This window comes from Cebidichthys violaceus, unplaced genomic scaffold (genome assembly GCF_023349555.1).
Source record: "Cebidichthys violaceus isolate CVI_PGR_0920_01 unplaced genomic scaffold, fCebVio1.0.p SCAF_24, whole genome shotgun sequence".
Lineage (NCBI taxonomy): Eukaryota > Metazoa > Chordata > Actinopteri > Perciformes > Stichaeidae > Cebidichthys > Cebidichthys violaceus.
In genome coordinates this window covers 6,200,069-6,217,511 of record NW_027176417.1, presented here as the reverse complement: position 1 = coordinate 6,217,511, position 17,443 = coordinate 6,200,069, and the positions used below count along the sequence as shown (strand labels likewise).

The 17,443-nt window shown below is 46.7% G+C and overlaps 1 protein-coding gene across 2 annotated transcripts; it reads left to right on the top strand.

The window, feature by feature from the left end:
• Positions 1 to 10,176: 10,176 nt before the first annotated feature.
• Positions 10,177 to 15,637, top strand: lig4 (ligase IV, DNA, ATP-dependent). 2 transcript variants are annotated; one of them, XM_068719744.1, is made up of 3 exons: positions 10,177 to 10,384; positions 12,115 to 14,185; positions 14,280 to 15,637. In XM_068719744.1, exons 1-3 carry the CDS (start codon positions 10,333 to 10,335, stop codon positions 14,947 to 14,949), a joined length of 2,793 nt encoding a protein of 930 aa, XP_068575845.1. In that variant the 5' UTR covers positions 10,177 to 10,332; the 3' UTR covers positions 14,950 to 15,637. The 2 variants fall into 2 exon arrangements, with proteins under 2 accessions (XP_068575845.1, XP_068575846.1); XM_068719745.1 differs by lacking the exon at positions 10,177 to 10,384 and adding an exon at positions 11,401 to 11,487.
• Positions 15,638 to 17,443: the final 1,806 nt, after the last annotated feature.

Sequence of the window (17,443 nt, the reverse complement as noted above, 5' to 3'; positions counted from 1 at the left end):
TGTATTTCCTTAATGGCTCATAAAATGTATGGTTCTATATGTGAATGGAATAGTTCAACATTTTGGAAAATACCAATTTGCTTTTCTCTACGATAAATCAAACTAGCACTGGACTTGGAGCAGGTGGTAACCGCTGAGCTCTGTCCAAAGTTCCTCCCAATATAACCACATTCTGATTCTGATTCTGATTCCAATGCACATTGTGGACCCTTCTGTGCTTCTCTCTGAAATCGCTCCATGGTAGCTCTGACAGCAGCGGGGGACGGGCAGCATTTAACACAAATCTAAAAGCTGCTTTAAATGTAGCAAAAGCTAACCAGATGACAGTGCCAAAAACTAGAGGCATCGTTTTGAATCTCCAACCACAACTCTACTTGGTCCAATACACTTTGTACAAAAGTGAATATTGAAATGTGCTATTTCCCAAACTGAAAGCCTTAAAACACACCCCACATTAGTGTCAACATATCAGTTCATTAAATTCAGCTCTAAAAGTCTCCAAAGTCTATGATCTATTACTGTTATATTTTTGTATGATTGTTTTTGAGGTGAGAAATACAGGTTAGAAAATAAGATCCTCTGGCTTATGAGTCACTGCAGGCCTCAGGCTGATAATGACATGCTTGTTGATACACCTTTACACTGCGTCTTGAGTTTGCACAACCTTTAAAGCTATTTACTTTACATCTTGGCTTGCAGCTACAGCTTCCTGAAAGATAAATAGAATTGAGAATCTGAGTATACTTTTTTATTCTAAATTAATTTCGTACTGCATCCCTGTGTTGCATAATAATAACAAATGATCCTTGAATCCTTGAATGGCTAAAAGGCTCGAGGACCACATTGGTTTTCATATCAGTTAATCCACCATTAATCATGACTCCTTGCTTTGTTTCCTGTCATCATGCAAATCTCTTGGAAAAGCGGCCTAAAAATGCAACCCCCCCCCCCCCCCCCCCCCCACACACACACACACACACACACACACACACACACACACACACACACACACGCACACTGTTTGCCCTCTGACCTCTGATCCACACGCGCCACTGGAAAACACAGGGCTTCTGCATGACATTTAAGCACTGCATTCTCCGTCGCGATCAAAAACACGCGAGGTGGAGATTAGGAGTTATGGTGACTTTGATGCACAAATACAGTCATGCGCATGAAGCCTGTCAGCTTATCCATGTTTACATCTGTGTGTGTGTGTGTGTGTGTGTGTGTGTGTGTGTGTGTGTGTGTGTGTGACATTTTACTGCCTGAGAGCAAACAACATGAAACACACAGAGCTGCATGGAGCCTTGTCTCAAATACTTACTGAAGACACTATGTGCTACGTGTGATCGCAGTTTTGTTCTCTGTATTTTGGGGTAATTTCCCACAGTGTGTGTGTGTGTGTGTGTGACGTTCTCACTCCTCATGCGCTGCAGTGTTCAGGTGTGAGGTAATTCGTGCCACCTGTGCTCAGGCACCGCTCTCACGGAACAGGACTTTTAGTTTTTCTTCCCTGACGGGAATTAAACACCCTTAAGATGCTCGAGTAATCTGGAGGGAGCTTGACCTTCATATACGTTTCTGAACTTAACTGCAGTGTATGTTTTTTCTTCTTTTTCATAGTCAGTGACGTGATGTATTCCTTTCTCTTGTGCGTCACATGCTCCACTTTCCTGCGGCTCTGCGTGGTTGGCAGTGATGTTAACAGGTTCTCCGTAGTGGAGGAGGATGGTGTTTCAGAGTGGAGTCAGTGAGACACTGATGCTAATGAGGCATTAGCTTAAGCCTATAATGCGGAGCATGGCAGTTTAACATTGAGGGCGGCCCCTCCAGCGCACAACCAATCTGACTCACTGGATTTGGGATGATACTGCCGGTGACCTAAAAGCTGCGAAACACACATTCAAGCGCACACCGAATCATAAATCTAATTCCATCTCCTTTATTTGATATTGTATTGTTAGTGTAGCAGTATCCCAGAAACTGCCCACAAGTATTTTGATTTCCTTTACAAAAAACCCCCCCAGATGAACAAATTAAACGTATTACTTTTGGTTGAGAGACCAGCTCTGGTTTTGTCCCCTATACATTCCTCTAATCGTATCTCTTTAAATGCATTAGTGCGGCTCCTGCATCTGTAAAGGAGAGCTGTGAAAGCAGCACAATGGTCGCCTCTGAGCCTATTCTCAGCCTGCAGCTTTGCGTCGGTACGCATCCGACACTCTTGAGTCACGCTTGTATGTGGATGTCTGCATGAGGACCATCTGTGTATTTGTATATGTGTGTGTGTGTATGTTTCTTTTTACAGCAGCAGCTCCTGTCTGAGTTTCTCCTCTCCGTTAGCGTGATCGTGTTGCCTGTGAATAAACGAAGAGGAGAAGGATTTCGTGCTCACTCCTGTTAGACTGTGGGATTTATGTGCATTGTTCAAATTCCTTTTTTAAACCCAGACTTTTATGAACTTTGCTCTAAACTTTTGCTACTCACCACACTGCCAAATGAGGACAACTATCTAAATCCATCTACTTCTGGCATTTAACCCTCTACTCGACACGGCCCTGCAGCAGGATTCTAGAACTATCACTACTGGACTGCTAATATTATGAAAACATACAAAAATACACACACATTTCCCCTGTTTTCAGTCTTTGTGCGAAGCTAAGCTAACTGTCTCCTGGATATGCTTCATATTTAAAGCAAAGAAATGAGCGTGGCATTGATTTTTCTAGTCAAACTCTACAAAAAAGCATTTGTACTTCCCAAAATGTTTAAAGGAGCAGTGTGTAGGATTTAGCGGCATCTAGTGGTAAGGTTGCAGATTGCAACCAAACGAATACTCCTCCCCTCACTGCTCCCTTTCCGAGTGTGTCGGAGAACTACGGTGGGCTTCAGGTATGGTAAAAAAACAAACAGCAGCCTGGACAGCGCTGTAGAACCATGGGCATGAACGGCTCATTCTAAGCTAATGAAAACACAACGACTCTTAGTTTCAGGTGATTTCTAAGCCACGCAGAATTTAATGGCAGCTTGAGTTTGTGTCCCTGATGTGGGTCACTGTGGCTCAGATCTGATCCACCGGAGTCTGGCTCCGTAGACGAGCCGGTGCTTCGCCGCTTTTTGACCTTAGTCCTGGTGCTTGTTTACCTGCAGAGTGGAATGTGGAGTTATGTAAGGCTTAATCTATCAGAGAGTACATGTTCCCACTGTTACCTGGGTCACAGGGCAAAACACACACACACACACACACACACACACACGGAAGTACACACTGACTCAACAAACAGCTTAATGATACGGCCTTTCTCGTGTCGCACAGGGTATATCAAAACTGTGCTCAAACAAAAAACACAACCCTGTGTACACACCGCCTCAACACACACACACACACACACACACACGCACACACACAAGTGTTAAGGTCACACACCGCGTCTGAGCTCTATGTGTCCTGACGCGTGGACTTTTATGACGAATAACTGGGCTTCTGCGGTCGCACAGCAAAGATAAAGGCCCACTCAGCTTACGCATGCTGAACACACACACACACACACACGCACGCACGCATGTACGCACGCACACACACACACACACACACACACACACACACGCACACACACACACAAACACCTCAGGCGTTGTTAATAACCAGTCTGAATGTGTTAATGGAAAATTTCCCCTCATGTTTGCTGAAAACACACCGCTGACGTTTTTGTGTTATTGACGCACCGGACGGGGTCAATATTTCTTTCCGGAGGTTTCCATTCGTGGAACCCATCCCAATTCGAATGATGCGCCGCTGCCCCCCCCCCCCCCCCCCCTCCCCCCCTCACGCCCACCCTGCTCATTCTCTGCTGGTGCGTGTCGTCAGACTTGCTCGGAAACACCCCGCAGAAAGTCTGCTGCTCGCACCATCGGGTGTCAACAGGCCCCCGTTTTTTTCCACACAAACATATTGTGTATTGGAAGTGTGATGGAAACATGTACACAACCGGCATTAAACGCAATAAAGGACGCGTCACAGCCACTTTGCTTTGTGTTCCAGGTGAACAAACTCCACAGTATGCTACACAACCTTTTATTTGAGTAAGATAATTACCTGATATTTGTACGCATGGTGCCACAGGGCAACTGCCTCCTATATGCCCCATATGAGCTTTTCAACAGCAGCTGTCTGCAGGGGTTTGAAAGCAGGCCCGATCGCAGTACTGGGGAACAGTTGGTGTGTATAGGAATCTCATTCAGCGGCCCAACAACACCCTCCGAAACCCAGTTCACACAGGGGGGCATGTTTGCGTGCGCGGCAGCCAAGTAAATCATCAGTCAAACATGCCAGCCACGAGGCTAAAGCTTACAGAAACAGGACAGGGTCGGGGAAGAGCTCTCAGAGAGAGGGGGGGGAGGGGCTTAACGGAGCGCGGCGGCACGCAAAGATGCTGCACCCCCCCCCCCAAAAAAAAACACCGAATCCATCCCTGTGCAGAAGGCCTGCGTATGCTCTGCAGACACGCAAAATGAAGCCAAGAACAAAGATCCGAAAACCCCCTGAAGTCAACACCAGGTGCAGAATACTTGGCGTCCGACAAACACAATAAACATGAGATTGTTGTAGTCTTAATGGCAAGTGTGCTGTAAACAGAGCATGGCCTTTCATTTTGTGTAGCGCCTCTTGCTTACACAACTAAAACATAACTCGCCTGCATGAGTAGAAGTTCTCTTTTTTCCAACAAAACATGGACTTGATACTTGTTTTTGTTCCACTGAGGAGGAAGACCGAGGCGGTGCTGAGGTGAGCAGGGTTTCAGACGGCTAATTGCTAACTTTAGCGTGGTCCAATGAGCAACCTGTTTTCTGATACACAGGAGAGTCAGCCATTTGTATTATGTTTTTTAATGGTTTCCTTGTTTGTTTTGTAGGTTGTTACCAATAGCTGAATTTATTAATAACTTGGTGAAACACGTGACCCTTTATTTACAGTTTGTAACTGCAGAAGTGAACATTTTCTTTTAGTTACGTCGTTACGTAACCCAGTAATTAATGAGGAGGAGACACAACCAACCTGGCAACCCAAAAGTGGCTCGGTAATGGCTTCTACTTGATTTACATGGCATTGTTGAATGATTTATTAGCCATGAATTATTTGTTAACTCATAAGCCTTTGATAAAGTGACATATTAGAAAGTAGCACCGTTATATCAGCATCACTTAGAAGCAGCTTAATGTATGCTGCATGGGTCCGTGAAGGCCGTAACCAGATGCTCAAAGAAAACAAAAGTATGCCAACAACACACAGAGAAACAAACAACATGAGAGGTAGGGCGATTTATTAATGGTCCCTGTAGGCAGGTTAAGCAAATCAATCCCACCATGTTGCATTCTTTCTAATGGCCAGCAGGGGGCGACTCCTCCGGTTGCAAAAAGAAGTCTGATTGTATAGAAGTCTATGAGGAAATGACTCTACTTCTCACCTGATTTATTACCTCAGTAAACATTGTAAACATTTACAAAACAACCGTTTGTTAGTTAGTGCTAACGTTAGCTTGACACAAACCATGAACGGTACGCTACCTAACAGAGTGAATAGTACATTTTAGATGGATTAAAACAATTTACCCAAAATCTCAAGTACCTTGCTAATTTGCCTGTTCAGAACCATGCTAAAGAAAAAAAAATGCTCATGGCGTTGGGTGCTTTTCTGCTCAGATTTTTGTTTTTAACTCGAGGGGTTCAGGGCGCTTCTGTAAAAAAAAAAAAACACGCTCAGAAATGCAAAAGCAGCGCACAAATCTCTCCACTCTCATCAAAACAAAGTGACAGAAAGCCGCTCCCAGGCAGCCAAAACGTTGTCTCAGAGCCTCAAGGCAGTAAATGGATTAATCAAAGTGAAAGACCTGGTAGGAGTGTAACCGCACGGAGCACGGCGGTTCAAAGCTCACGTCCCATTCAACAGTATTTAAGATCAAACTTCACGGCTTACTGTCTTGGCACCATTCCCCCGGTCCGATTCAAAGTTTGAACCCCCCCCCGTGTCCAACAAGATGTCCCACTCCCTCAGAACATTGCCGTGTCATTAATTTTGAATGTTACGCAATGAGTTGTTTTTTGAGCAGTATCTCGGAGCGGGGCTGGTGATAGCACAAAGTTGCATAAGACGCATCAGAGGGTGCTGTCTGGTTGGGTCCTCCGGGGCTGCTGGCGCCCTGCGTGAGCTTGGATTTCTGATGGGAGTCGTCTCGTTGGCCGGATACACCTGTAATCCATACGGTTAAAAATGCGAATTAATAGTCCTTAAAACCTAAGAGACACAGGGAAATATCTTAAATAATTGAATGTGTTTATTCCAATTCATCAATACTAATTACATCTTCTTTGAATCAAAGGACAAAAGGAACAGGTGCGTTTGCATTCCTGCTAAAACCAGTCGCACAAATGTTTAAGATGCGGAAATCCCATTTGTACAGCAGCCACGGTAGTACTCAGTGTTTACTAAGAAGACAGGTCAGGCTGGTTTGTACATGACAATGAGTTGACAATTGTTTTAAAACCCAAAGATATGCATTTTATTATCATAGATGATTGAAACAAAAACAAAATTAGTTGGCTATTCATGTTCCGTGCATCAATTAATTGATTAATCGACGAAACACTTTCGCAATCTTGCACAATCAAAAGTGACAGGACTGCAGCAGTGCTTTTTTAAAAAAAATGCAATTATCACATTTAGGATGAAAGATAACTAAGTTTATTACAAAAGTAAAGTTCATTGTTTCATCCATGAGGCCCAAGAGAAGCATATAGAAGGAAAATATAAGAGTTATGAGAGCGGAGCTCCCAGAGCACAAAGAGAAATACAGCTCCCACTGGATGCTACAAATTCCATTTTTTGACATGTCAGAGGAGAACCAATCAAACACTGATCAGTCCATGGGTTTAAAGTAGTAAATCACCGATGGCGTGGTTGGCGGTGTCGGAGGCAGCGCTTAGATTTAGCGCAAGCAAAATGGGCAACTGCCAACCTAGAAAGGCTTAGGTGTCAGTGGAAAGAAGCGTGGTTGAGGACGTATTGCGATTAAGCCGACACCTCCCTTCAACTACAAATCCACTATGTTGATAATGGACTCAACCACAGTGGTCATGGTTTTTTCACGGTTTAATTAGCCCCAATGACACCTGGGCCCTTTGCAAATCAGATATCACCCAGGCGTAGTGATATCTGAACATGTGGAGTATTTCCCTTTGAATGGACGTAATAAAATAAGCTTTCTGGACTCACAATTTCGATGTTGCATTGAAACAACAAGAACAACACTTAACAGCAACCTCATTTTTTTAATTAGATGCCCATGATCTAACCCCGGCCTTCTTTGTGACTCCATCTGCTTTGCTTTACTGCTGCGAGGGCTGTTCTCTCCCGCTTTAACCCAAAACCAAGGCCCGATCCAGGTCACCGAAAGGCTACGGCGACCTCTCGACCCCCCCCCCCTTTCTGCTCTTGTGCCAAATGATGTAACCAGGCGGAGACCGACGTAATCGGAAAATTCAATTTCATAACAGACTGGGGCAGACGGATTAAACAGGTATAAGGAGCGCAGATCGCAGTGTGGAATGGCAGCGATGTGTGAAGCTGATCCAGTCAGTTTAGAGCCGGGGGGGGTCACTGGGTGCAGTCTGGCTCGCCCTGCCAGTCGAGCGGAAAAAAAAGAAGAGGCCCAGCACAGTATTTTGTGTTCCGCAGTTGAGCGGGATCTCCCTGTCCTCACCTCCCCTGACATTTGCGGGAGATTATGTGACGAGGAGTTCAATCGTGCCTCGAGGCGGCGGCGGCGCATCAGAAGTGGCTTTGGCAAGTGTGAGGAGGTGTACTTTTATACTCCCTCTGTATATAAAACAGCTGCTGGGAACACACATTATTCCCCGTAGAGTACATGCTGTTCTCTCATACGTGGCCTGTATTTGTGATTGTTGCTAATGCATGTCAGCTTTAGCCTCCAGGCCCCCATCTGCAGCTGGTGTTCTATACATACTGATACCAAATGTACATGCCATACCTCGTTTTTGCTGTGTTCTACACTGACTTTAGTAGAGATAACAGAATGTATTGATCCACAGAAGGGGGAATTCAGTTGAAGTAAGTACAGTCAAGTAGAGCGAATAATGAATAATAAGAAGTAGAGTAGGATTATAAGAATAAGAAGAGAATAGAAAGAAAAAGAAAAACCTAAATCACGAGGCAAGCAATACTGTGGACTTATAGTACCCAGCACCAGTGCAGTGTAGGGGTGACGATAGATGTGATATTTAAAAAATAAACTATGTTAATAATGAACATGCTAACAATAATAGCATGTAAATAGTCCAAAGCCTCTTAAATCACTCTTTTGTACAGTTACGGCTACAGACTCCCGACCCGTCGGATCACCACAGCGTCTCGGGTTTGATTCCATCCTTGGGACCTTCGTTGCATGTCGTACCCATCTCTCTCTTCCCCATTTCTACTTAGACTATATTTAGCCCCTATAGCCCCCCCCGCAAAAAAACCCTGGATCCTACATTTCCCATAATGCAACCCAATAGCGTTCATCACACCTTCTCTGCCTGGCCAAGCATCTTTTACGCGACAAGCATCGAGTTTTTTCACAAGCCCATGACCCCGATGACATCACAATGACGTCATCGGGGTTATGTTTATCTTTACTTCAAAATGGCCCCCTTCAAAGCTAACCTGACCCGCCAGATGGTTTGTCACACAGAACCATCGGAGAGGCCGGAAAAGGGCGGGCACTTTTAAATCAAAAATACTTGGCAGTCGATCGGACGAACCATCTGTCAATCAAACTCTTGCCGAAGCCAGACGGAGAGAAAACATCTTTTCCATCGAGAAAAAGTTGCTAATAACGCTTCTCTGTGTGGTGTCACACACACCTAAGCCACGCCCCTAGCTGCCAGTAGCTCCTCACGGGCCGCCGATTGGTCTGGTCGCAAAAGCATCACTTGAGGCCGGACAAGATGGACTTTCGCGTGATCCGCCGTTTTCTCGCGTGACCCCGATGAGCTTGTGAGAATCCAGCTGCAGGTGCAAAGGAACACATCAAACAGCTGTCTGTCAGCCGATCTTCTTCAAAAGTCCTTCTCGACTCATCCGTTTCTACCCGTTTCCATCTCTCGTAGCGGGATTCACCGCGTCCTTTCATGAAAAACGTCGCACAACCAAGCGTGAGTAATAATCAACGGGAAGCCTTTTGGCAAACATCATCCCCCCCAATCTGTCAGCGAGCAGCAGGGGACAGGAAGTGTTTACGGAGGCAACACATCACCAACAAGTCCATCTGAATGAGGAGGCTGACGCACCGCTTAATCATTGGGCCAATTCTCTCTCTGTCCCTCTGTGCCTCCCTGCCAAAATCTCACTACAAACACCCCCCCCACCCTTCCTCCTCCTCCTCCTCCTCCTCCTCCTCCTCAGTCCCAGCACGAGCTGATGCATGCCACGGAAGCAGTGACGTCAGTTGTTTACTGTCTTGTGGGTCGCTGCTAGTTGCAGTGCAGCAGCACATCCAGCAGGGCTTATGTAACCCCACTGCACGACAGCATGGCAGGAGGGTTACTGCAGTGTGGTGTGTGTGTGTGTGTGTGTGTGTGTGTGTGTGTGTGTGTGTGTGTGGGGGGGGGGGGGGGGGTCTTCATGCTGCACGGCATCACCCAATCCCAGACAAGTGCATGCACGTGCTGCACTAACACAGCAGTAAGCCCCCCATACTGGCGGCTGCACCGCATTGTGTGTGTGTGTGTGTGTGTGTGTGTGTGTGTGTGTGTGTGTGAAGTGAAAACACAGCGGGTTCACTGCTGGAGCACATAGTAGCTCCAAACGGGCCCCCTCCCTTCCCCACAGGCACACGCACATATCCCAGGATCCTCCACTGCAGCAGCAGCGGACAGGTAAACAACCTCCGGCTCTGACGATCAGAGCACGCGCTGCTCGCTCCGCCACAGGCGCGGTTCGCCCTCTGTCGGCAGCAGGAAGCAATGAGCAAGACCAAATTTGGGTTGCTGTCAGAAGTGAGGACTTTCACTTTGTTTTTCAGATCAACACGAAGCAGGTTTTATCGTCTCACGAGGGCATCGCTGTGGCAGAACGATCCTATGTGTATATTTAAATTAGGAAAAAAACAATATTCAATTTGCCATTTTCAAATGCCTCAAAATAACCACATAATAGTCTGTTATAAACCATTTATCACGTGTTTATATGCTGCTTCTAAATGCTAAATAGGGCGTCTTACAGGGACAGTTCACCCCCCCAAAATCAATCTAGGTTGTGTTGGTGTGAGTTGGCAAATGTACAGAGATGTCGTCCGTAGAGATGTCTCTGCAACTTACAGCACTACAGGTAAGACACATTTTACACATGCGATAGTATAAAGATGAATACCCTTACTGGTATTGTGATGCTAGTTTCACCTTTTATAGATGCTTTTCTGTTGGTCATTCATACCTTTTGTGATCTTGTTTTTAAAATTTGGGCACGCGCCCGCACAAAGGTTAGGGTCATTGATTGAGCCCCACACCTCATGGCCTGGAGGAGAGCATCGCTGGTTTGCTGCCGAAACTGTATAACTTTTATGAAAAACAAACGAGTATCGATATTTGTGGAATCTACGTCGGGGAACAACACATCGCTGCTTTTTCTTTTCAAGTAACGGCATGTAACTTGACGTAACGCCAGCTGTCTACATAACGCTGCGAGAGTCAAAACAAGTTTACAAGTTTACGAAGCTGCTATCCAAACACAAACAGGCGTCTGAAATGACCGGATCCATGACATGTCAACTGAACAGCTGTTATGTCAGTATTTGTAGATCCTACTCATATTTTGTCCACATAAACAGCTGGTCAGCCTAATAATGAGTTTTTATTGGACCAAGACCCAAAAGCAGGACTATGTACTCCCTCAAATAAGCAAAAGGAATATAGTTATTCTTATCATACAGTATTTGTCTAGTACAAAATGATCCCAGACCCATCTGGTTTATCATCACTATCTTCACTGAAGGTGAGGCTGCTGCATTAATGCCCAACCAGGGAGGTCTTAAGTGTTAATCGTGCCACCTGCAACCAGAGGACTCTGATCCAAAAACGTCCACATAATCATTGTAGCGAAAGGGAAACGCCTTCTTGCGGTCAACAAGTGCGCATTCCTATCTTTTACTACCAGCTTACTACTGGCTCACTGGCTCCAGACCAGACCCATGATGGTAAACAACCCTCCCTCACTGGAGCATCTCGGTGTCGCCCTCTGCTGGCGAAAGGGAGGAGCAACAATGTTGCGCTCTGCAGGGAATTCACACGACAAAGGTTCCGCTTTTGTTTCCGGGGGAAGGTATTCCTGGTAGGTCCCTGCTTTGAGTACGAGGAAGTAGTCCAACATGTAGCTCGTGGGGAGAAGCCTGCCGTTCGCTACCTCTTCTTTGGAGGATACAAAAAGCAAGAAAGGTAACATTAAAATCGGATACATGTCTTTATTTAGTCAGCACGTATCGTTACTGTTTCTAAAATGAAGCTGGACAATAACACCTCCCGCTTCGACGGTCTGTTTTCAAAATTAGAGCGCGACGAACGTGCCACTCTTAATTCCTTCACGTTTTGTTGTGTGTGTGTGTGAACGGAACATCACATTCAGCTGCCCTTAAAACACTAAATTACTCGTAACTTTTCTGGACAGACACGCCGGTACAACACAGGCATATGACAACATGTGCTTTTATTTTGAAAAAAATCAAACCGGATTGGACGGTAGCTTTGCGCTGAACGGCAATAATTATTAATGTAAATACATTTAAACGTTTATTATGAGCTAATAACCAGTGCGAGATGCTACACTTCACATGAAACTGAACGTTTGAACGTAGTGTTGGATTTAATACTTTCCACCATCTTTAGGTAAACGTCTGTGTTTTAGTTTTGTTCTGTTTCCTGTTTGTTTAAAGAGCTCTTGTCTCGAGACATGTCCGAACCTGTTGAAGTTTGATCTCTGTGGACCAATAATCTGCAATTAAGCAGTGAGTGGAATAGCAAGAATTATAATGTATCAACCACTTCATGTTTTAAAATGTGTTTCAGATTTCACCATGGAGGGAACTTCCAGCAGCGATGCTGCAGGTCAGCCCTTTGTTGCTGCTCAGGTCCCTTTCCTTCACCTTTGTAACACTTTAGAGAAAATCCAGAAGTCTAAACTCCGCCCAGAGAAATCCAAGATCCTTGGGGATTTCGTTGAGTCATGGAGGAAGTTTCACTCTGCCCTCCACAAAGACAACCCAGATACAACCGACTCTTTCTACTCAGCCATGCGCCTCATAGTCCCCTCCTTCGAACGAGAGCGAATGGCGTACGGCATAAAAGAGAGCATGCTAGCGAAACTCTACATCGACGTGCTGGGCCTCCCAAAGAATGGCCCGGAAGCCAATAAACTGTTGAACTACCGCGCTCCGACTACATCCCAAGGAGAAGCCGGAGACTTTGCAGGCATGGCGTACTTTGTGCTGAAGAAACGGTGCGCCAGCCAAGGAACCCTCAGCATCAAAGAAGTCAATGACTTTCTGGACTCGGTGGCCATCAACAACGCGGGCAAGCAGAAGGATCTCGTGAAGAAGAGCCTGCTGCACCTCATCACCCAGAGCTCGGCCCTCGAGCAGAAGTGGCTCATCAGGATGATCCTGAAGGACATGAAGCTCGGGATCAGCAAAGAAACCGTCCTCGGTGTCTTCCACCCGGATGCGACCGACCTCTACAACGTCAACACGGACTTGAACAAGGTGTGCCGGCAGCTCCACAGCCCCTCCGTGTCCTTAAGCGAAGTCTCCATCGGCCTCTTCTCCGCTTTCAAGCCGATGCTGGCGGGCGTGGCGAACATCCGCAACGTGGAGAAACAGATGGGAAACGGCCCTTTTTACATTCAGACCAAGCTGGATGGGGAGCGCATACAGCTGCACAAAGACGGCGACGTGTACAAGTACTTCAGCAGAAACGCTTTTGAGTACACCCAGCAGTTCGGAGGGTCCCCGCTGCAGGGCTCCCTGACGCCTTACATCCACAACGTTTTTAAAGGCCACGTCGTGAACTGCATCCTCGACGGCGAGATGATGGCGTACAACCCGACCACGGATACCTTCATGCAGAAAGGGAGTAAGTTCGACATCAAGAAGCTCATGGACGACTCCGAGCTGCAGACGTGCTTCTGCGTGTTTGACGTGTTGCTGGTCAATGACCAGAAGCTCAGCAGGGAAACCCTGAAGAAGCGCACCGAGACCCTTCAGACGGTTTTCGCGCCAGTCAAGGGACGGCTGCACCTGGTGCCAAAGGCCGACGCCAGGACCATGCAGGAGGTGGTGAACGCCCTGAATGACGCCATTGACGGCAGAGAGGAGGGGATCATGGTGAAGGATCCCATGTCCATCTACAAACCTGACAAGCGGGGGGAGGGATGGCTGAAGATAAAGCCAGAGTATGTGGACGGCTTGATGGATGAGCTTGACCTGCTGATTGTCGGTGGGTACTGGGGGAAAGGGAGACGGGGCGGTATGATGTCCCATTTCTTATGCGCCGTCGCGGAGGCTCCAAAGCCCGGCGAGAAACCGTCGGTTTTCCACACTCTCTGCCGCATCGGCTCCGGCTACACCATGAAGGAGTTGTACGACCTCGGTCTAAAGCTGGCCAAGCACTGGAACGTCTACCGGAAGAATGACCCGCCAGCATCCATCCTGTGCGGAACGGAGAAACCAGAGGTCTACATCGAGCCCTGCAACTCGGTCATCCTCCAGGTCCGGGCGGCCGAAATAGTCAGCAGCGACATGTATAAAACCAACTGCACCCTGCGCTTCCCCAGGATCGAGAAGATCCGCGACGACAAGGAGTGGCACCAGTGCATGACCCTGGCAGAGCTGGATCAGTTCCGCGGCAAGGCGTCCGGGAAACTCGCCTCGCGGCACCTCTGCATCGACGGCGACGAACCGCAAAAGAAGAAGCGCAAGCTGCCGGCCAAACCCAAGAAGGTGGTCGGGATCATCGACCACTTCAAGCCCCAGGACCTCTCCGGGGTCACCAAGGAGACGGATATGTTTGAGGATGTGGAGTTCTGCATCCTGAATGGCACAGAGGATCGCCCCAAGGCTGAGCTGGAGAAGGGCGTGGCCAGGTAATGAAAAAAAAAAGGCCTTTTGTGTCAAAATAAATGCTAAATGTGTGAATCCTAAATAATGAAATGATTACTGGTGTCTTCGTCTCATTAGGTGTGGAGGGATCGTGGTTCAAAACCCGGGACGGGACACCTACTGCGTGATTGCCGGGGTGGAGAACGTGCGCGTGAAGAACCTGGTCTCGTCCGACCAGCACGACGTGGTGTGGGCCTCCTGGCTGCTGGACTGCCTGCGCCGGAAGGAAGTGGTCCCGTGGCAACCGCGCCACATGATCCACATGTCGCCCTCCACCAGGGAGCACTTCGCCAAGGAGTACGACGGCTACGGCGACAGCTACTTTGCAGACACGGACGAGCAGCAGCTGAGGGAGGTGTTCGGGCGGATGAGCGGCGCGGAGGAGTCCGCGGCGGTGAACGCCGGCCAGGCGGAGCAGCGGTACGGATGGGAGGACCTTCCCACCAGCATGTTCAGACCCTTCCAGGTTTACATGGACTGCTGCGCCGACATAGGAGACCCCGAAACCGCCATAGCTGCCACCTGTTTGGACATCAGGGCTCTGGAGGTTCGCTACCATGGAGGTACAGTGGTGCAGAGGTTAGAGGAAGGAGTCTCTCATGTCATCGTCTCAGAGGAGACCAGACTTCCGGGTTTAAGGACTCTGAGGCGCCGCTTTAGGGAGAAATTTAAGATTGTAAGGGAGTCATGGGTGACGGATTCAATCAAAGCAGGGCACCTGATGGATGACACAGACTACTTAGTTTGAAGAGTCTTCTGGTGACACACAGAGGATTTGAGGAGATAAATCCTTGTATAGCTAGTGTTTTAATTAATTTACTTCAAGCAGGTCAAAAATAAATAATCACTGTTTTAAAACAACACTGTACAGGGATGCTCAGGGGGTTCATGCAAACGTTGAGTTTTAATTTTAGTCTTCTTAAGTGAGTGATTTAAGGCGGCTTGTTTTTAAATTGGAATTAAATTGTGAATTTTAGAAATACTGCTGATTAATCTTTTTTCAGATAAACTTTTAGCCGAGCCGTTATTAACACATTTTATGGAACGAGGTTTTCCACTTTAACAAATCCAGGTTTGGGTTTCATTTTGAAAACTATGTTGAATTTGTTGGAGCTTAAAGTTAGTTTAAAAAAAGGAAGCTGCTTTCATCCTCACTGTTCTGCCTTTAGATATGAAATCATAAAACTAAATAATTCACAATGGACTGATATAAATTCACTTTCAATTTAGTGTCGCATTTAAAATATGGGGCCTAGAGATCCTGACTTTTAGTCCCTTTTTATGAGTCAATGGAACCGTGTGTGTAAAATTGTTGGAGGCAAAAGAAAAAGGGGGATTATTGTCTTGAACATGTCGCTCTCTTCTTGTCATCTGTGCCTTTTATGCTTTTATTTCTTCACATGTGAAGCACAACTCTAATAAATACCTTTTACTCTTTAAAACACGACTTCTGTGTGAAGCGATGAGAGAGAGAGAGAGAGAGAGAGGAGAGAGAGAGAGAGAGAGAGAGAGAGAGACTCCACGGGGTACTTAAAACCGGTTCCGCTCAAGGCCTGTGGTCGTGTTTTTCGCCATCTTCCAAAATGCCACCGATACGCCTCGGGACTCATTGATATGTTATAACCTTCATCACCACGGCCTCTAGGGTGCAAGGTAGCTGCCTGTGGTGTCGTGGGCATTGTTGTGCTTAAATGCCGCATGAATACATTTTCAAAAGGTAAAGCGATGAGGTACCTGTTCTCGATCACCTACACCGGAGAACGTCTCATATTGGCACGTCGTGGCGCTCCCTGCGGGGTTCGTCATTCTGTTCAACAAATTAATTAGAAGTCTACCTCTGAGACGGTCTTCGGCTAAGAGTTCGTCAAAAAAACGACGACGACAACAACACAAAAGCATAAAACAGTCGAGAGCCTGTTATTCAAGATGAAGACGTTGGGCCTCGGTAAGCCCTCTTGTAACCTGTCGCCCACTCTGGACTATTTCCAGGTGCTGCGGCGTGAGCGTTGGACTGACAGGCCTCAATTAGAGGTACTCAACCAGCGCTCGCTGCAGCGTGGCCTCGCATGGATGCGGCGCCGCAGCACAACTGCTGGTCTTGAGAAGCCTTGACTTGCGTGGTCCTCGTCAGGAGCAGATTGGCAGCCAGCTGAAAGCTAGCGTGGCAGAAACACCGTGTCCTAATGGGATAAATGCCCTAATTGGGATGCTTTTTTGGAGAGGCGGTATCCGGCGAGCACGCTCGGACACGAGCGTGCTCGCCACCCACCCCCAGACAACCGGCAGCTGCATGCACTCAGCTGAGATAAATGAGCTCCTGCAGAGACCAAACAGAGGCTTCGCGGCTGCAGGGGAGGTTTGTCTGCTGCAATTAGCCCGGCGCCCACCCTCAATAGAGAGATTCAATCAAAACACCCGAGAATCAAGCTCCAGCTCTTGCCTCACACATAATCGGTCTCAAATTTTAGGAATATTTTGTATATATGCAACCAACATCGAGCTCCGGTAAATGGGTTATTGTTGAAATGTACAAACCATTTTGGTCATTTGCTTCAAATTGTGTCCTTTCTACTGTGGAGGGGAGGAGCCACTTGAGATAACTGACTGCATGAAGTAATAACAAAAACAAAAATACCGGGTAACAAAAAATAAAGATGTAGATCGGTGAGATTTAGAGGCTCTCGTAGGTGTTACCTTCAGCCAGAGCCAAGCTAATGATTTCCGTTTGCTTCCAGTCTTTAGCTCATGCTAAGCTAAGCTAAACTAAGCGTCTCGTGGCTCTAGCTTCATATCTAGCATCATCTAGAGGAAAGTCTGAATAAATAAACATGATTTTGTGTCATTTCATCTGGTTTCTATCCCCTCAGGTTTATCTTGTGGCCCCTTGTGTGGGGTTAAAAAATAGTTCCTCCATGAAAACAATTGCTCTGCCTTCCATGTAAAGCAGCAGATAAACTCCAGATTATTTATATCTTCATTATTAAAGCTGCAAAAACAGCTTCAACATAGCCTCGAGTTGAGAACACCGATTTAATTTAAAGGGCCGTACTTTTGTTTTAGCATGTTTTTAGCAAATGGTTTTAGCACTTCCACAGATCGATGCACTAATCTCTAAAACACAAAGGCAGCCTGTGTTATTGTATGAATTATAAAGTACACTTGAATTTTAAGTGAGCTCAAACAAGCTAAATGCATCAGTGTTGTTCTTTAAAGGGAAAACAGCCTCCTTTCTTTTGATGGGA

Coding starts and splice junctions, on each gene's coding strand:
- lig4 (XM_068719744.1), top strand. CDS start 10,333: ATGTACAGAGATGTCGTCCGTAGAGATGTCTCTGCAACTTACAGCACT. Junction 10,385..12,114: donor TGCAACTTACAGCACTACAG/GTAAGACACATT, acceptor AATGTGTTTCAG/ATTTCACCATGGAGGGAACT. Junction 14,186..14,279: donor CTGGAGAAGGGCGTGGCCAG/GTAATGAAAAAA, acceptor TCGTCTCATTAG/GTGTGGAGGGATCGTGGTTC.